Source organism: Episyrphus balteatus, chromosome 1, assembly GCF_945859705.1.
Source record: "Episyrphus balteatus chromosome 1, idEpiBalt1.1, whole genome shotgun sequence".
Lineage (NCBI taxonomy): Eukaryota > Metazoa > Arthropoda > Insecta > Diptera > Syrphidae > Episyrphus > Episyrphus balteatus.
The window spans coordinates 176,066,619-176,087,128 of record NC_079134.1 but is presented as its reverse complement, the minus strand read 5'-3'; the positions used below and the strand labels follow the sequence as shown (position 1 = coordinate 176,087,128).

The window sequence follows — 20,510 nt, the reverse complement described above, 5'->3', positions numbered from 1 at the left end:
CTTGGAATTCATTCAGCGGCTGTATCTTCGGTTTCCTTATGTTTTTTTTTTTTCGGGAAGAGTTTGTGTACTACCTTAAGTGTTATAGGATTGGCCAATTAACGTGAATGAATCATTAAAATGGGCAGTTCTTTAAATTATCACTGTGTTCCCTCAATCATTGGAATGAACAATAAATATTGTAAGATACAAAGAAATACCACAGGTACAAGTTTCGCAATAGGAGAAGGAGCTTGTCATTAGGTTTTTTGGTATGCATGACTTCTCCTGGTTAGGATATGCTATGTATGCGTTGTTTTATGCATAATCAAATAATTAAGGTAATTGGTGAAACGCACGAAAAGGGAACATGGGAGCTGATGAACTCTCAGACATGTGCGGTTTCATTTGTATCTCTATAGGTTAGGAGTTAGGACCGATCTAAACCAACAATAGCTCGGTTATAATCATGTTAATTTTGCGTTTAAAATATAATTAAAATTAGCGTATGGCGTTATTAAGAGCTGTAGATACTGATTTTGCATTATTTGCATACATAGGTACTATTTTTAATATTGCTAAACTAAGAAAAAAGACCACCTAAAAATAAGCGGATGTCACCTTAAATTAATAGGATTTCTGCATGGTTTTTTGCTAAGATAACTTACTCCCGTCTTAAATTGTCGGTTTCTTTAAGATGAAGATTCATATTAAAAAGAATTGAAGTTCACCTTTAATTTAACAGAATTGAATTGGATTCCACTTATTTTAAGTGGACATCATTATGTTTTAAGAGGGTGGGAATGGGAATAATGGTGGGCATCATATTCATCCTATTTTAACGTGCTCTTTTTTTCTCGCGTGTAGTACGCTGCTGCTCCACTAGGATAACGAAATGCTTGTTAAATCTCAGCGGAAATCTTAGAAAAATATGCAATGACAAATTGAATAGCAAAAACAAAGAAAGGAACCAAAACGTCATTATTGCGCAAACAATTAATGTCTCAGGCAATTATTTGTGTCTGAAAAAGTGGTGAAAACTTCTCCAAATAATCTAATACAATTTTTATTTTCGCTGGTCACACAGCGTACCGCAGAAAGAAAAGCAGAACGAAATTTTTGGTTTTTTTCGGTTTTGTTGTGCTATTTTTGTATGAATTTTTCGTTTAGCATCAGAAGCGTACAGGGATTCACCCATACCGCTACCGGATACCTTTCCGGACTGGAAATTCCGGTGTGGTCATTTCTTTAATCGTTAATGTTTTTATAGATTCTATCATATTTTGTCGATAACTCAAGAAATGTAAAATGTAGAATGTAAACCCTGACTTGACTAATGCCGATTTGATTTTTATTAGTTCAAAGTGGAAATAACCGACTCGTGCAAAGTCGATATAGTATTCTCACAAGAGAGCACACTGATTGTTTTTCCTATAAATGAAATTTTAAAAATTCCCATTTAAAAACCCGTCCTTAGTCTGCTTCTACACGAAGACGTTAAGTTCAAGATGCACATAAGAGCAAGGGAGAAAGAATTTTCGAAAAAAAGGGATGGAAGATTTTCTACTCTCTGAGTCTCCGGTCGAAAAATTTGAGACTCATTTTGACGTTTCTCTTTGATCTTTTTCTTTTTTTTTTTGCTGTTTTGCTTTTTTTGATTTCGTCGTTCGCAGAGTTCGCTTCGTCGGTTGTGTATTTACCGTTTGTATGGCGATTTGAATCCGAATTGAATCAGGATTTAGGTCTATATATACCTGAATCGAATCCGGATTTGTCGATCCGATCTTACTCGGGGAGCTGAGTCGAATCGAAAATGTGCATATATATGTAGGTACCTAACGAATTGAATGCTCGAGATATAATTTATGGTGGAAATTGTGTGTGATTGTCTTCTTATTTGCAAATTCACTGTATGTATGTAATGTACATATTATGATATCTAGTTTTACTTGCACTTTGTTTTTGGTTAGATTTTTCTATTTTATTGTAAATATATTTAAAAGAAAAATTGTGTTTTCGATTCTATTTCAATTCGATTCCTCGATCTATTATAGTCATATACCTGGATCGAAATTTCAATTCAGATTCAATTCGATCTTTAACGGCCATATTATTCACTAGTTTAAAAAATACATCTGGATGTAAGCAATGTCAAATGTCAAAAATAAATCCAATTCCATAATATTCACTACTTAAATCCAATCATAAATCCAATTTCTTAAATCCAATCTCGTTAAATCCAAACAAATTTAAACTGCTCTCTGCAGGTCCGTTTATTCATTTTCACAGTGTTCAGTTGTTTTGTAAAGTATTTTGTGAAGGAAAAATAAATTTAAATGCAAATTCTACAACATTTATTGAATAATCACATAATTTTTTTTGAGTGAATATGAACAAAAAATGAAATCCTTGGATTTATGAAATTAAGATTTAATGGATTGGATTTAAAATTAACTTTAATCCAAACTAAATCCAGAGTGAATAATATGGCCGTAAATCGGTCATACAAACGGGGTAATTATTTGCGTGTATAGTAACTTTTTTTTAATGTATTCAAATATTTTCGTTGCACGTAGAGCCCGCTGGATAGGGTTGCCAACCGTACTCTAAAAAAGAGTATTGTTCTCTATTTCACGTATGTGTACTCTATAATCTATAACTCTGATAGAGTACGTCAAAATACTCTTTTTTACTTAAAGCTGAGTGTACCACCACATAAACATATGCATCTTAACGTTTACAAATTGGTGGATAACTTTCATGTTTCTAAAGATAGAATTGAATGAAAAAAAAACGAGGCTTAAAATATTCGACCTTATAATTTCTAAATTTGAACAATTGTAATTTAGAGAGTACAAACACTATAATTTGTATCGTTGTTTTAGTACGACCTATTTGCTTTGTTTGTTTCTTAGTCAAATTTTAAATTTAATTTTTTTTACTAAAATTTTAATTTTTTTTTATTCAAATTTTGTTCTCTTTTTAACTTTGTTTTGTTATGACCTTTAAATATTCGATTTTTTCTTGTAAAATATCAAGGTATTTAAAATTGAGTTAACCTTCTTATATATTTTTATTTCGATGAATTATATTGATAACTGCAAAAATTGTAAGCCATATTCTATCTGTTCTTTCCACTTCAGCATTCACTGAGAGAGAGAGAGCTCTTAATGTACATGAATTTTTAATTTGAACGTTTAGTCATACACATATTTTAAAAACATCAAAAAGTTGTTATGTACTGTAAGAAGCAAAAAAAAAAATACATTTTCAAGACTTGAAATAAATGGTACTCTTCTTTTTTCAAATGTACTCTTTTTTTTCGATTCTGAAATCAAATATACTCTATTCCTTCTTAAAAAAGTTGGCAACCCTACCGCTGGAGTTTTTTTTTGTATATTTTGGTGCTTATTTTTGAATAAAATTACATACGAAAACATGAACAAAATAAAACAAAAAAAAATAGCTGTCAAATTTGCGTCTTATAAAATATACAAGGTGTAGAAGCGCGCGATGCACCGAAGCGAAAATCAAAAGGAAATTCAAATATAATTTCTGCGCCTTGCGTCTTCGTTTAGAAGCAGAGTTATACAAGCCAAAAAATAGCTTTATACAAGCTAAATTATTACTTGGGAATCTTTATTTTACTTACCCATCCGACTTCTATCACACCATGTCCAACAAACAAGTCTAGTGTAAATGTGTAAATCTTTATAATGAAAGCGACACACAACGAAAGGGACAACCCTCCAATCTCACCTGCGAGTGAAAGAGACAACCACAATCTCAAACACCGGTAAAAGATGTTCTTTTTTTCCAACCACGTCAAGCAAATGAGCAAAAACGAGAAAGACACATGGGCAAATTGAAAATTTTGCCAAAACGTTCGCCATCATTCGCGCATTTCTTCTCTTTGCGTTCTGTCAATGTGTACTTGCTTTTGCATGCTAATTAAAAAAAAATACATAAATTAACCATATTAATTATCAAAAGAATTCATATTTCATTATCAAAAAGTGTCGAATTAACATTCAATTAATATAATCACAATAAATAAAAAAGCAGTATCTATCAGAATTGTACAGTTTTTTTTCGGTGCAAAAGAAAGAAAAAAAAAAAAACTGCGACTCCCTATCACAAAGCGTGTGGTGAGAATTTGTGGGAAATACATTTTTTTGTGGGAATCTCTATCTTGCTGCATATATCTGCACTGTTCTAGTCTTTAGTTCACTCCGTTGGCATTTTTACTGACGACATTCAAGTGTGAAAGAGAAAGCATTCCTTGAACGTCGTCCGCCGCTTTTGTGGTGAACTCTATTGATGAACAAAATTTTCCCAAATTAATAAAAAAACTTTGACAAAAAAAAGTAATAAAACGAAGAAACCATTCTCCCGCTCGTGGAATATATTTTCGACGACGACGACGGCGAAACAATGGGAGCCTATTTATCCGAACCAAAAGTGGAAAAGTTCTCCACGGATGAAATGAGTGACTTCCTCTCGGTTGGCGCTAGTTCCATGCAAGGATGGCGGAACAGTCAAGAGGTGAGTTTTATAATTTTTCCTTATCTCGTTTTTTTGCTTCAGTTTTTTTTTTTTAACCTGTCCCCAGGATGCCCACAATTCAATACTTAATTTTGACAAGAACACATCGTTCTTTGCGGTTTATGATGGCCATGGCGGTGCCGAAGTCGCCGCACATTGCGCCGACAAACTGCCGGCCTTTTTGAAGAATCTCGAAGCCTATAAGAACGGCGACTTTGATCTCGCTTTAAAGAATGCATTCCTCGGTTTCGATGCAACACTTTTGGAAGACGATGTCATCCAGATTTTAAAGATCTTGGCTGGAGAGAGAAACGTCGACGTGGACGATAGTGAGGGAGCCGAAGACGACGACGCTGAAGTCGAGAATCTCGCGGAATTGCGAGAAGAGGGTAATTTGCCTCTAGACGCTGTACTTGAGAAGTACAAAGGCGTAGCTACTCCGGCGGCAGCTGTGGCTCCATCTATGCCCAGCATAAAGAAACTTATCGACGGACCAAGTGGTTCTAAGCCACAATCGCCTTTCTTGCGAGGAAGGAGACGCCAAGAGAATGGTAATGATGTCTCCTTTAACAGTAGAGTGTCCCGTCATTTTATGATGATGTTTGTTTTAGCTCGTATTTCATCGAAAGAGGTATCAAAAGTTGCGTTTAAACTAGCAACTTTTAATAAATTATCTTACTTTTTAATTTGACCATAACTTTTCGGGCTTTAACGGCCGATTTCTTCATAGAGTCCTAGCGCTAGTACCGGTCCTAGTCCTAAAGTTAGTACTCTAATCGGTATCAACTTATTTCATCACCCAAGTACTAAAGCCTGTCAATTTGGGCCTGAGTACTACTTAGGACTCGGCACTAGCTGGTTATTATACCAATCGTTAGTACTCAAATCGGTACCAAGTTATTTCTTCACACCAGTTCTAAGCCGTAGTACTGTAAAATTGGTACCGAATTTTACTTGGGACTTCGTTAAAGTTAGAACCTTAAAATCGACAGTCTAGCGACGATATTACTAAATTCGAATTGATTTTTTGCATTTATTTTAAAATATTGTATTATCATTTTTGAGCCTTGGTGTCTTTTGATTTTAACTTTTCTATTGATTTTTATTCTAATTTTGTAATTTTTATTTTTTTTTATGTATGTATATCGCAATAGCAATGCAGTTTTTGAATAAATTATTATGAAACAAAATTGTTGGCAATGCAAAAGATTATCCATTTTCAATAGGAAAACCACAGTTTATGAAAGTATAAATGACAATTTTCACTCAAAATATATTCTTTCGGCACTATTTTATGGGAAGAGGTATCAGTGATGGCCGTCCGACATCTATCTTCCAATTTTCAACACAAAATGTCTTTGCAGGAAGATTCTATTTACAAATAGTATTGCAGACTACTATCAAAATTGTCTTCATTCGATTCGCCTAATGACTGCAATAAAACAAAACTGCACCAAAACAATAAAGATTCAGTTTTCAAAAATATTATTTTTATTGAGATATACATAAACATCCGCAACTGTCTTTTTTACTACTTATTTTAATATGGTTTTCCTTTGGGTTGGCGACTGGTTTATCTGTGGCTTTCCTAGGTTATTGAATTAACTACGACATTCTTCGTTTTTGATTGTGAAGGTTCTTGATAGAATTTATCTTCTTTTCTTGTTGTCTTTGTTCTTTAATTATCACAATATTTAATAAATTATTTTAATGGTAATTTCATTAATGGACTTAGTTTTGTCTGTTAATATTTTGTAAAATCTGCTGAAATATCAAAATAAAATATTTCAAGCATCAAAATATTGTCAATATGACAGTTATACCAGTTCTATACGAATTATTTCTTAGGTCCTATAAATGTGAAGAAATGCTCAGGTACTAACTTATTGTTAGGACCGAGTACCAGAGCTAGGACCTTGTCTAGCTAGACTGGGTACTAGGCTTGCTTAGGACTAATGTGAAGAAATTGGCCGTAAAAGTCTTTAAATTATAAAAATAGGGTATTTATATAATCGCTTATAGATGCCCAAAATTTATCTCGAAATTAAAAAGTAAGTATACCTTCAGAGTCTTCTCCTCAATACGCCACTTTTGAGACATTTTACGATTAAATAAACTCGTAAAAAGAATTTATTTTTACGCTTTTCCATTCAAAAAGGGTATTAAAAGATCTGCTTTAAAGTTTGAACTCTACAAAAAAATTAAATTTACGGGTCTATTTAATCGTAAGAGGTCTCAAAAGTTGCGTATTGAAGAGAAGACTCTGAGGGAAGACTTATTTTTTAATTTCGAAATAACTTTTAGGCCTCTACCAGCGATGATATAAATACCCTATTTTAAGACTTTTAGACCCGTTTGCTGAATCGAAACTTAGGCATTTAAGTTCTACATAAATCCTTATGTGACACTTTACGCAGATGAAAAAGTAGGGAATAAGAGTTTATGTTCCAGATAAATTGTTTAAGTTTCGCTTCAGCAAATGGCCCTGAAAGCCCGAAAAGTTATATTTAAATAAAAAAGTAAGATCATTATAAAAAGCTGCTCGTTAATACGCAACTTTTGATAACTCTTTCGATGAAATAGGAGCAGAAACAAAAATTATCATAAAATTACGGGACACTTTACCCAACAGTCTCAGAGTATTCCTAATCTTTTTACTTTATTTTTTTAGATGAATCAGCTTCATGCTCATCAAAAGCTAAAGAAGAAGAAGAAACACCAGAAACCACCACCACCACCACCACCACAACATCTCCTCAGAACTCCAAAATGGAAGTTGATGTTGATTCCACAGTTAGCAGCAGCAGCTCGAATCAGATCAAAGAATCAAGCGATAAAAAAGCCTCCATTACGGCTAATGGATCGACTACAGTTACTTGTAGTCCAGATAGCAGTGTGAAAGTGGCCGCAGCCGCCGCCAAGGAATCCATTCAAAATGGTAGTGTCACTTCTGGCAAGCCAGTGGCATCCGAAGGAGTTTCTTCTTCGGATGCAGCAGCATCCAATGAAGCATCACCTGTTGCATCGAGCGTTAAGCAACAAAATGGAGAAGTGTCATCACCTTCGCAAGCTTGCGATGCTTCACCAGCCACGTCGAGCGAAAAATGCCCTGCAGTTGCACTCAATCGTGCTGCAAAAAAAATTGCCAATTCTGGCATCTCCTCTACGGATATGGATGATGATAGCTCCTGCGATAGTGATGCAGATTTTCAAGGTGAGTTGTCATTTAATCATTCATCTCTGTTGCACACAGTTTATGTACAATTTTTAAAGAAGGATGATAAATCATCATCAATAGTTTTCTTTCGGTTAGGCCAATCAACACGCTTTCTAGCATCTGTCATCGTAACTTCTAAGTTCGTTACTACGACGAAAATCGTTAGTTAGTGGTGCTTGATTCATTATGGTCACTGTCAAAAATAACACAGGTCGACAAAAATATTTGCTAAAGCTTTTTATTCGACTTAAATTATAAGAAAAAAGTTATGATGAATACAAGGAAATAAAAACTCATTTTTAAAGAAAATGCACTGTAACTTTTGAACGATAAAGTTAAGCGGAATTAGTGTTAGGAAAAATTTTCTACAAGATTGCTATACTACTTTGTTTCTATGATCAAAAATACGTGAGTTATGTGGTAACCAAAAACAAAGACCCGGTGCAAACTAAATATCTCGTTCTAATTATATTTTTCGCCTGATTCAAATGAAGATAAGAGAGTAACCGTTCTTCTTTGGCACTTCTTTTTTTATTCTTCTCCAAAAACATTCCATTTATTTATATTCCATAGGATAGTATGATGGGAGATTATATTTGGGGTTTTATTAGGGAGAGTACAGATGAACATAAAAGAAAAAGCGAGAGGATTCATTTTTAAGTTAAGTCATTATTCATTAAGTTAAGTCATTGTTAGGTTTAAGTTATAAAAACATATGAAGCCTATGTAGATTAGTATTATGTAGATGCAAAATAGTAAAAATACTATTCAAACATATTTATTTAATTTTTCAATAAATAAAGAATTTGTTATTTGTGTAAGCAGTAATTTTTGTATAATAAAAATACCGAGTTTTTGAGAAATATACGCACGACAATTTTTGTAGAAGACAGATTTACTTGAATACTGGAAATTGCTCTGCTGACTACTAAAGCAAACTAAAAAAAAAAAAATGTTTTCCAGATGAGTGTAATGTACTGTCTTTTTTGAGTGGACATATTCAATCCTGAAATAGAAATATATCTATAAAACATGTGCTGCAATAAAATAAATTAAATATTTTCCGTGCCAATGGCACTTGTTGGTGACCGATTCTTTACGTAATTTGCATTCATAACTGCTTCAGTCCAAAAATGACAATTGTGTAGCAAAACAAACTTTTTTTCGATCAAACAAATCGTTGTAGTGTGCGCACTTTCATAAATTTTCATATTGAATAAGAGACCTACTAAACTATCAGGCCATAGAAAGTTTGTAGTGTGCGGGGGCTCTTAAACCAGTTGTGTTTGCCTTTTCCACAACAGTGCGATGCATTCGTTCAGAAATAGCATTCATTTCAGGAATGTATGGTACAGTATTATTCATTTAAATACCGTTGGATGCACTGCAACCTCATGATTTTTTGACCATGCATATGTTCAACCATAGCTAGATATTAGATTTTAAGTTATTGTTGTATTGTAAATCTTGCAAACTTCGTGGTCACGGTCTTACAATGGTTTTGATGGACTTTATTAGATGTTGTTGTTTGTTTTCGTTAACCTGTTAAAACGATGATTATTGTTCGAAATCGAATCGAACATTGAAACTATAATCAAAGATAACATTAAAATGAATATTACAGTAATTAAATAAAAGATAAAGAATTTTCTTATACTCATATATTATATGTTGTTTATTTAACAAACGTTTTCGGGAATTCTTCCCATCTTCAGGTTCAAGCAAATAATAAATATTTTAAATATTTTAAATTTAAATTTACATAAAAATCAATTTCTCAAATCTCTTAAATTTAAAAAATTAAAGTAATTTTTAAAAAATATCAAATAAGAATGTATGAATTTTAATTTGGTTTTAATATAAAATAAGATAAATGAATAAATGCGTTTTAGAATTTTGTCTCAAATATGTCTTTAGTTGTAAAGGGTTTCAAAAATGCATGTAAGGAAGATCGTTCAAATAATTTGTTTTTATTCATATTATTTGTACGATGAATATATATTTCTTCGTATGCATTTAATAATTTTGGGTTATTTATTTGTTTTAATAACCGAAAACCTGCTAGGTTATGATTATTGCTAATCATGTGATCAGCTGGTGTTGATTGGTCAACTATTTTAGAGTGGATAGATTTGTAATGTTCTGACCATCTTATTTTAGCCGTTCTTCTCGTTTGACCAATGTAAACTTCATTACAATCTTGACAAATAACGGAATAAATTCCAGATTTGTCAAGAGTGTCAGTCTTGTCTTTTACAGTGCCAATCAAAGTTTTTACTTTATTACCAGTACTGTTCGGTGATAATTTAATTGAATAATTATTAAGCACTTTTATCAAAGAATATGTCAACCCTTCTACAAACGTACCACCCATGTAAGTGATAGCTTTTTCTTTATTAGATACTAAAGTTGTTAAGTCTCTCAACTCCTTTTTTCTCATATGTTTTTTCAATAAAGAATTGACAATTTGTATGCTATAACCATTTATTGTAGCTATTCTATGAATAGTGTCCACTTCTTTGATGAAATTGTTTTTGCTAAGAGGAACATGAACAGCACGGTAACAATAAGAATTAAATGCTGCAAACTTTGTTTGGTTTGGGTGGTAAGAACTTGATGGAATACATCTATCAGTATTTGTTGGTTTTCGATAAATATCAAACTCAATATAACTCTCAACTCTTTTTACCATAAGGTCTAAAAATGGTAGACAAAAATTGACTTCTGTTTCAAATGTGAATTTTATTATACCATGCATAACATTGTTCAAAAAATCGAGAAATACATTGAGTTTGTCTTTATGAATGATGATATAAGTGTCATCAACATATCTAACCCATAAAAATGGAAAGTCAGGGCAATTTTGCTTGGCTTTTGTCTCAAATTCAGCCATGAAACAATTTGCTGCAAAAGCATGGTATAATAAAATTCACATTTGAAACAGAAGTCAATTTTTGTCTACCATTTTTAGACCTTATGGTAAAAAGAGTTGAGAGTTATATTGAGTTTGATATTTATCGAAAACCAACAAATACTGATAGATGTATTCCATCAAGTTCTTACCACCCAAACCAAACAAAGTTTGCAGCATTTAATTCTTATTGTTACCGTGCTGTTCATGTTCCTCTTAGCAAAAACAATTTCATCAAAGAAGTGGACACTATTCATAGAATAGCTACAATAAATGGTTATAGCATACAAATTGTCAATTCTTTATTGAAAAAACATATGAGAAAAAAGGAGTTGAGAGACTTAACAACTTTAGTATCTAATAAAGAAAAAGCTATCACTTACATGGGTGGTACGTTTGTAGAAGGGTTGACATATTCTTTGATAAAAGTGCTTAATAATTATTCAATTAAATTATCACCGAACAGTACTGGTAATAAAGTAAAAACTTTGATTGGCACTGTAAAAGACAAGACTGACACTCTTGACAAATCTGGAATTTATTCCGTTATTTGTCAAGATTGTAATGAAGTTTACATTGGTCAAACGAGAAGAACGGCTAAAATAAGATGGTCAGAACATTACAAATCTATCCACTCTAAAATAGTTGACCAATCAACACCAGCTGATCACATGATTAGCAATAATCATAACCTAGCAGGTTTTCGGTTATTAAAACAAATAAATAACCCAAAATTATTAAATGCATACGAAGAAATATATATTCATCGTACAAATAATATGAATAAAAACAAATTATTTGAACGATCTTCCTTACATGCATTTTTGAAACCCTTTACAACTAAAGACATATTTGAGACAAAATTCTAAAACGCATTTATTCATTTATCTTATTTTATATTAAAACCAAATTAAAATTCATACATTCTTATTTGATATTTTTTAAAAATTACTTTAATTTTTTAAATTTAAGAGATTTGAGAAATTGATTTTTATGTAAATTTAAATTTAAAATATTTAAAATATTTATTATTTGCTTGAACCTGAAGATGGGAAGAATTCCCGAAAACGTTTGTTAAATAAACAACATATAATATATGAGTATAAGAAAATTCTTTATCTTTTATTTAATTTAAAGACTCATATAGTTTCCAAAAAAAGTAATTTTTTACTTATTCAAATTGAATATTACAGTATTTAAACGTAAAGTGAGAAAAAAAAACAAATTAGTATTCTAACATTTGCTTTATAAAATTTTTGGAGTTGAGGTCACTTGAACTTATATTGAATTCTAACATTTATATAATTTTGTTTCTTAGCGGAAGAAAACTCTAGCACCGATGAAGAAACTCGAGGAGTTGGTTTTGGCTCTGACGATGAAGATGACGAGGAAGATGAGGAGGAGGATGAGGAAGAAGAAGACGAGGATGATGAGGAAGATGCGTTGGCAAATGAAAAGTTTTGCGCGAATATGATTGAAGAGCCTGGCAAAGATAGTGGATGCACTGCAGTAGTTGCATTGCTCCATGGTCGCGACTTGTACGTTGCCAATGCTGGTGACTCCCGCTGTGTGGTCTGTCGCAAGGGTAAAGCCATAGAAATGAGCTTAGATCACAAACCAGAGGATGAGCTAGAAAGTAATCGTATTACGAAGGCCGGAGGAAGAGTTACCCTCGATGGACGAGTCAATGGCGGCCTCAATTTATCCCGTGCTATCGGTGACCATGCTTATAAGATGGTTTGTACTAACTAACTATTTAAAGTTTTATTAGATATAACAAAGAGTATTTTTTAGAACTCGGATCTTTTGCCCGAGGAACAAATGATCTCAGCATTACCAGATGTTAAGAAGTTGATCATAGACAAAGACGATGAATTTATGATTCTCGCTTGCGACGGAATTTGGAATTTCATGTCCAGTGAAGAAGTGGTACAGTTTGTGCGCGAGAGACTCCAAGATGCAAACAAAAAGGTTTCAGAAGTCTGCGAAGAGGTGAGTTGAATGATTGATTAATAAAAAGAAAATTTATACAATTCAAACATTTACAGCTCTTTGATAAATGTCTTGCTCCAAATACTTTGGGCGATGGAACCGGGTGTGACAATATGACCGCCGTTATTGTTCGCTTCAAGGATCAGCTCCTTGGCATGCCCACAAAACTCAAGGAAGAAGAAACAGAGCCAGTATTGTTGGCCAAACAGATTGCCGAATCAGATGCAGCCGATGTGAGTCTCCAGCAATCACTGAAACGTTCTGCCTCTCCATCATCAGCCGACAACACTTGTGATTCGGAGAACTCAAATAAACGCTTGAAGACTGAGGACGAGGCTGCAGCTTCTAATGTAGCAGAATGCGATAGTGGAACATCGTCATCCACATCTTCATCCACTTCATCGGCGGCAACATCATCAACTGCTGCAGCGTCGACCACAGGCTCTACATCTTCAACGACGTAAACGATAGAAAATTCACAAAAACCAAGTAGACGCATTCATCATCGCAATGCAACTGAGAGAGGGCGATACAAAAACAAGAAAAAAAAAAGAAACATTAAACAAAACAAACAAAACAAAAAAACAATTGTATGTAACTTTGCTAAGCGTAGTAGTTTGGTATCTCCGTGTTTCTCATCACTTATATCAACGTTTCTATAAAGTAAACGTTCTTTATTTTTTTTTTTGTTAATTAAATTTAGCAGTTAACATACATATTATATACATACATTAATGTCGAAAATGTTCCCTTGTGTATTTAATTTTGGTTTATTTCTTTCTTTTTTGTTGTAAGTTTTTATGTAATTCCAAACAAAAATGATGTCAAATCGAAATCATTCCTTTGATTTAAATGTAAATGCAAAGGTGAATGTTTTACATTTTTTTTTTGTTTTTTTTTTAAAGACAAGTTGACATTATTAATCGAAAAAGAGAAACCTTGTAGAAGATATCAATAAATTTAAATACATTATATTTAAATACAAATAAATAAGCGTTTTATTGTTTAAAATTATGTTGTTGGATTGTCGACGACTCTAGGGCTCTATTTTGTAAAACGATTGTCGTTTAATCTACTTCGTTATCGCTCAAACGCGATTACCCAATACGATAATCTTCTTATTTCAACGATACTCGTTAATCTTTACGACTGCAATTTGCCTATCGTTTGACTTTCGTTTCAGGTGTAATAATAAATAAAAAATATTGATGCGTCTGCCCTCTCGGTTTCGTGTGGCGACGTTTTCGTTTTACCTAATCGCTTTGTCGTGACAATCGTTTACTTCATTATCAATTGGATAACTGGCTGAATACAATGGTGTAGCTTGTGGTACTGTCAAAATTTTACTGAGGGAAACAACAACAAAAGTTGGCGGCAGCTAAGCAAAAAGTTGAGAATTCTTCAATTTGCGCTACAAACTACAGCCACAGCTACACCATTGTATTCAAGGGGTATATTACGGTTGTCAAATATTAACACGATACCTATTTATCAACAAAATAAATGAATCGGAATACCGTGGTCGACTGTCAAAATTTTTGGTAAACTGTGGCCTTGCTATAAATTCGAGATCTATTGTCAATAGTTCGTTTGATACCGTGTTTATTAGGGATTTCAAAAATTTTGCTATCATCAAATTTTCCAATTGCAATTTTCTTCCCGATAGATTTTTCTCATCATATTTTTTTATTTTATAGTTTTTAGTGCGTGATAAAAGCGTATTTTTAGTTTTTTTTATGTATTTTATTTTTTACTTTTTAGTCTTATCATAATTGAAAGTAGGTTCTATATTGTTTCAACACAATTTTTCAGCTTCAGAGATCTGTTTTATTTTTTGTTAAAATTGAGTTTTCGCTAAATATGGGTCTATTACTAAGGGCTTTTGAATTTATTTTTCTGACCCTTATACAAGTTTATGATTTATATGTAGCTGTCGATTCGACATCCAGAAGCGTCCAAAAGGATCCAGAAGCCTTCACTGGCACGAAAATCGACGGATAGAACGTTTCTCAGAAGACAAATTCTCTTCTCGATGTTTAATCAGAATCCACTCAAAAGCTCAGCAATTAAAACAATTATAAAATGAATACAATACTCGTACATTTATTACAATAAAAAAATAATTTAACAGTTTAAGATAAATCCGCATTAACACACACACAATATAGGCAGGGTGTTTATTTTTAATAATGCAAACTTTAATACATCAAGTGAAATTAATATATAAAAATAATTATCATCTACGGATAAACAAATAAAAAAAAAAAAAAAACAAGTTGTCCAATATTTCAGTCAGTTTTTTTTTTTTTCTTCTTTTCTCTCGTACTCAATCAGAGAACTCTCTTTCGTATTTAAACAATAAGTTGGGAAAAAGAAAATAAATAATAGAATTTTTAAAATGTGTAGGTCATCGTGTTCGGAATCGAGTGGGGGCATTCGGGAGAATAAATTCTTATCAAAAGCATTTGAAACTTGGGAAATGGCTTTCGTTGATTCTCTTCAATTTTATCGTTAATTTTATCTTTTCTTTTTTTTGTTTTGCTACACAACTGCAAATTATATGGATTTGATTAATTCTGATTTTTTGTTTTGAAAATTGCGCTCACTTCTTTGGCAGTAGTTAGCCACCGGTAGTGCAGTTTAATTATGGTGAGGACTTGTCGCCTTAGCTTGGGGTCCCACCTTAAGCTGATTTGCAAATCATGTGGGATTGTTGCGTTTATTGGAGCGCAGTCGTGCCAAATGAGTGCGTTCTTCTTCCTCGTCACTGGTATACTGTTGCATGCCGGAACCACCAACACCACCGCGAGACGATGACGTCGCCTGCAACAATTCTTGATCAGGTGCATTCCGATTTTCATAGAGCAATACCTGCAATGTTTCCTCATAGATGCGGGCCTCAGGGAATTCAACTTTGGTGTGCTTTCGGTCGGTGGCATAGACTATCGATGTACAGCAGACTTCGGCAACTTTCTTGCCATGACCGTAGAATGACCAACAACATATTTCGCTCGAGCCAATGACGTCCTTGATGAAGAGGATGCGAACACTGAAACGCAGAGAGAGCTTGTCAAACAGTTCGATGTTCTTGAGCAAATTGTCATCCGAAGTGCTTGTGTAGGAATATTTGTTGTTGTGGCGGTTGACCAGTAGTATGACTACTGGCTTGGCTGATGAACTTATCAGGAGTTGTTCTTCTTTTTGGGAAGTGATCAGCGGGATGCGACAAATGGGCTTGGGTTCTTGGTTGCTCAAGAGGGCACGCTCACAGGACATGGCTAAATCGGTTATGCAGTAGTACTTGGCTTCGGCTAAGAGTTCGGCTATTTCTTTGTGTGATTCTGGAAGTGGCACTGTTCCATCTCGGAGGTAATTGAGTATGGTGCCAAAATGGGAACCACAACGGTCAACTAGTATCCAACCTTCAAACAAAAAAAAAATATTATTGTATTGATTAATTCAATTCTACGATATTTTATCCACAGAGAATTTTTCTGGAAAAAAAATGTAATGTATGTAATATATATAAGATTTCATTTTACCTAAACCTTCCCCTAAAAAATACAAAAAGCATGAAAAAAGATTGGACTTCCTTTTCGTAGGGATAGGATTTTCATGCACTTTAAAACGAAAAATATGCATTTAAAACCACATGACTTTAAAATCATGTGGTATCAATATTTCTTTAAAATTATAAAAACAATTTACTTTACTTTTATGAAAATCTATATACGAAACCATTTCCAAGTTCAAAGATGTAACTTTGAAATATTGAGGTTTGCTTTAAAAAAAAATAAATAAGCCCAAAATTTTCTATTATAATCCAATTTATCATTTCATCGTGTTGGAGTTAATTTTTTATGAGTTTGGAAAACGGTGGTTTGTCGAATTTGCACAGTATTTGCTTAAGTTTTTGACTTTTTTTTTCAATTGACGTTCAGTCACTTTTGGTAAAATATTTCAAGCGTGTAATTTCGTTATTTTCGCCAATTTTTGGAAAAATATGAACGAAAAACATGCATTTATTTTAAAAAATATGCATTTATAGTTAACCCTCTGTGGACACACAGGTCCAAATTTGGCACGGCAAAAAAAAAAAATATCAATTTTTTAAAAAAGTAGGTGCAAAAAAGTCTCTTTATAATGGTGACAATATATTTTTTCGGAAGTGTGAATACAATATTCGAATTCCTCTAATTCTACATGAATTTCATATCCTTCTACCGACATAAAAAAGTAGAAGTCAAATTCGCACCCGTGTGCCTATCACGTCACAAAAAGAGGTGTGCCTACTTGCCTACAGAGGGTTAAATATGCACCAACGTTTGAGTGCCATTTTAAAGTAAATCTCTAAATTTCTAAACATAATTCGTTGATTCTAAGGTGTTCCTTAAAAAAAAAAAACGAATTTGCATGGAAATCCGACCAACAGATAAGTTTCCTCACTAAAATATTGTTTTCTTCGTTTCCTGAACAATTTTCGAAATGTCGCGTAATACATTCTTAGGATGTATCGATGGAAGGTATAGTTAGGATCAAGTGCCAGTGCTAGGACCTGGTCTAGCTAGACCGTTATAGTTTTTATAACAAATATTAGCCTTTATTTCGAGTGTCGTTTGTGTATCGATAGACGACTTTTGTCAAAAATGAGTTTTGGTGCTGTGAAATTTTTTGGTGAACTAAATTTTTTGTTTTATCGTTCGATCTTTTTCGTTTACAATTTTGATATCGATTCAAATTTCATAGTTCATATTAGCAAATATTTTTGTCGAAAGAGATACACAATATCAAAACAGATATTTATCGATTCCATCGACTTTTATCACATCGAAAGTTGAACGACACTCGCAATAAGGGCCATTTTTTATTAAACCTGATAAGGTGACATGATGAATAGAACTTGAAAATAGGGGATAAATATTTGAAATACACGGCTGTTCTGATTTCCGTTCGAATTCTATTTTCTCCCGTTTTCAAATTTTAGCTGTTCCAAATTCCGTATTTGAACTAGGGAAGTTGCGATTATTCGCATCCGCAAATGCGGAACTTCCGAATGAATTGGGACATCCGTATCCGCCTCTGCAATAATCAATGCGGATGCAAAGAAGTTGCGACAAGAAAAAAGTTGGGTGGAGCCGGCGAATGGCGCGTACCAATGGGAGTCACATCGTCTAATGATCTGTGACTGATTTTTTTAGGCAAAACACAGAAAAAATGCAAAACTCTTAGGTAATTTTATAGCCCGTTTTCACTAGAGCTCAAATTATCTCTATTAATAGAATATATGTATCTTTCTTTCCGGTCAAAAAAAGTCAGTGCTAGTGAAGACTTTTACCACAATTTCTACCCACTCCATAAGGCAGTGTTGGTGGGGAATAGTTATTTAGTAGCGCAGGCTTGATTGACGAAGCTCTGTGTAATCTCTTGAGCCCAAATGAGGTCAGTTCAGATTTCAAAATCAATTTTTTTTCTATAGAATTTGACATTCGAAATGAGATAATTTGAGAAAATATCTCATTTAGGCTCTAATAAAAACAGGCTAAAATGCACCTCTTTTTACCGACTTCTAAAAAGGAGGAGGTATTCAATTCGTCTGTATTTTTTTTTTTTGTGTTTGTTACCTCATACTTTTGGACTGAGTGAACCAATTTTGGTACCTAATTCTTTTTGTAGTGGAAAGCTGGTGGTTGCAGTGTGGTCCCATTTCAATTTCGTTCAGTTCTGGCCATAGAAACTATTAGAAATAAGATAAAAGCCAGTTTTGATCCATGGGAGTCGGTTTTGTTTTTTTTTTTTTTGTTAAAAATGATTATTAATTTCTCTCATTAAATACAAATGATAAAAATGTTATTTATAACTGTCATTATTTTAATTCATTTATATTAATTTTGTATGTAGGATTTTAAACATCATTTTTCGAATTCATGGGTGTTTGGAAAAACGAAAGGACCTACAATCCGACAAATTTTTACCGTTTTCAATCCTTGTAACAATTTGCTACGGGAAAACCAAATTTTCCAACAAAAAAGTGGAATGGAAATCAATACAATCGTTTTCAATTCAATACGGATTTAATTTTCGTTACTGCTTTTAAATTCGAACGAATATTAGAACAGCCGTGAGCTGAAATTGGGGCCTATGATCTGGTCTTCACAGATAGTGTTGCATTTTTAGCTGAATATTTGGGAGTATGCGCTGGGGTGGCGATGACCCTCAACGCTACGCATGAATCTCAACGCATTTCATTACTTCTCTTGGAATATCTTGAGATCATTACCGAATCTAGAAAAGAGGTTTATCTTTTTCAGTGTTCAGTGTGGGAAAAGTCTAGAAGTTTGAAGTATGCACACAGGAAGATAGTTTAGATCAAGAATGGAAATTTGAATGAAATTTATTTTAGAAGAGAATCAAAATTTAAATGAGTCACAAAACCATCAAATATTGATAAGTGATTGATATTATTTGATTTGCCCATCATTGACACCCACGCCCACTCGACTTTTAACTTACCCTCTGAATCTGTAAGAACTTCCATTCGACCACTAAACATTGCACTCAACATTGTGTCATGTTTGGTGAGAGTGCCAATTGTTGTATAGAACAAACGACCTCCCACATTCAATTTTACATATTGCGAAGGATGACCCTTGAGAAGGGTTTTTTGATCGCCAGACATATCGCTAGCTATAAGACCACTGCTAGTGCCCTCAATTTTGTGGCTGTATATCAAGTTAAATCAGCAATTTGCTGCTGATGCACTTATCATTCAATTTAATAGAGATTATTAAGGTTTTATATTTAATTTTGTTTAATAACAATTTATCATTAAAATGTGTTTAATTCTTAAATTTTGTTTGTAGTTTTTTCTTCGTTTTTGTATGTATTCTGTATGGAAAAAAAATTAAATTCTAGGACGTAAACGGGCAAATGACAGATGGAATTAAACAGAGCTTCTCAAACTTGCAAATGTCAAAAATGGAAAAACAAGATGAAGGTATTTTTGTTTACTTAGCATTTTGATGGGCAAATTCTAAATGTATTTGTTTTTGAGTTTTTTTTTGTTTATTTTAAATGCAGGTTATGCTAGATTTACATAAGCTGCGTCCCTTTGGAAATATTTATCTACTTTTCAGTACTTAAAACTACTTTGATCTACTTTGCTATACTGAAAAAGTAGTTCAAAGCAGCTTTAAGTACTAAAAAGTAGATGAATATTTCCAAAGGAACGCAGCTATAGATACGTCTGCTCTTCCAGTTCTGCATTGAAAGGAGACACAGTATCACAGTATTTAAGAACCACAGATGTTGGATAGAGAGAGTAGATGAAAATGCTGAGATCTTCACAAATGCAGATTATAGGAAGATTATGGCGAAAACGAACATGTTCGTCTTCATCAATAGGTGTGTTTTTTATTACCACCGGTCTTAACTGGACAAAAAAAAACGCGGTCGGGGCTAAGCAATTTACATGTTAAATACAACAACAATTTAGTCCCTTGGGCTTAGTTGTTAAGTCCGGAGAATTCTCTGGGCTTAACTTTTTCAACAGATTTAAATCTGTGCTACCAAATTAACTTCTTCGTAAATTGTTTAGAATTTGTTTAAAAACATCAAAACTGATGTTTGGAATGACAATTACTATTTTAAATATTTATTTAATAGTTAGTTAAACTTTTTTTTTGAAAAAACACACAAGAAACCCCAAAAGCGAAAAATATGACAACTTTATATTTTTTTGTGTCAGCTGATTTCGGAGCATTTAGTATGCAGTGCTGCCAATTTTTCTCGCTAAGCCCCGAGGCGTTTTTTTTTAACCAGTTAAGACCGGTGGTAATAAAAAACACACCTAATGCCTCTCCTTCATAC

At 33.1% G+C, this 20,510-nt stretch overlaps 2 protein-coding genes across 5 annotated transcripts; one reads left to right on the top strand and one right to left on the bottom strand.

Moving 5' to 3' along the window:
* The first annotated feature begins 3,866 nt into the window (after nt 1-3,866).
* On the top strand, nt 3,867-13,212 carry LOC129906357 (probable protein phosphatase CG10417). The gene is made up of 6 exons (XM_055982093.1): nt 3,867-4,524; nt 4,592-5,075; nt 7,196-7,738; nt 11,971-12,389; nt 12,447-12,644; nt 12,701-13,212. Exons 1-6 carry the CDS (start codon nt 4,414-4,416, stop codon nt 13,106-13,108), a joined length of 2,163 nt encoding a protein of 720 aa, XP_055838068.1. The 5' UTR covers nt 3,867-4,413; the 3' UTR covers nt 13,109-13,212.
* A 1,520-nt stretch (nt 13,213-14,732) lies between these two features.
* Nucleotides 14,733-19,570, bottom strand: LOC129906363 (BTB/POZ domain-containing adapter for CUL3-mediated RhoA degradation protein 3). 4 transcript variants are annotated; one of them, XR_008770777.1, is made up of 4 exons: nt 19,155-19,570; nt 15,516-16,066; nt 15,251-15,467; nt 14,733-15,193 (listed from the first exon to the last, which is right to left on the bottom strand). XR_008770777.1 is itself a non-coding variant. In XM_055982104.1 (3 exons), the coding sequence occupies exons 1-3, from the start codon at nt 19,318-19,320 to the stop codon at nt 15,345-15,347; spliced, it is 840 nt and encodes a 279-aa protein (XP_055838079.1). In that variant the 5' UTR covers nt 19,321-19,570; the 3' UTR covers nt 14,733-15,344. The 4 variants fall into 4 exon arrangements, 2 of the variants coding, with proteins under 2 accessions (XP_055838079.1, XP_055838080.1); XM_055982104.1 differs by having other exon boundaries at nt 14,733-15,467; XR_008770776.1 differs by having other exon boundaries at nt 14,735-15,193; nt 15,251-16,066; nt 19,155-19,568.
* Nucleotides 19,571-20,510: the final 940 nt, after the last annotated feature.

Excerpts from the sequence above, each read along its gene's own strand:
- LOC129906363 (XM_055982105.1), bottom strand. The coding sequence starts at position 19,320 with ATGTCTGGCGATCAAAAAACCCTTCTCAAGGGTCATCCTTCGCAATAT. Across the intron at positions 16,067-19,154 it reads AGTTCTTACAGATTCAGAGG|GTTGGATACTAGTTGACCGT; the intron begins GTAAGTTAAAAG and ends TTTTGTTTGAAG.
- LOC129906357 (XM_055982093.1), top strand. The coding sequence starts at position 4,414 with ATGGGAGCCTATTTATCCGAACCAAAAGTGGAAAAGTTCTCCACGGAT. Across the intron at positions 4,525-4,591 it reads GATGGCGGAACAGTCAAGAG|GATGCCCACAATTCAATACT; the intron begins GTGAGTTTTATA and ends ACCTGTCCCCAG. Across the intron at positions 7,739-11,970 it reads TAGTGATGCAGATTTTCAAG|CGGAAGAAAACTCTAGCACC; the intron begins GTGAGTTGTCAT and ends TTTGTTTCTTAG.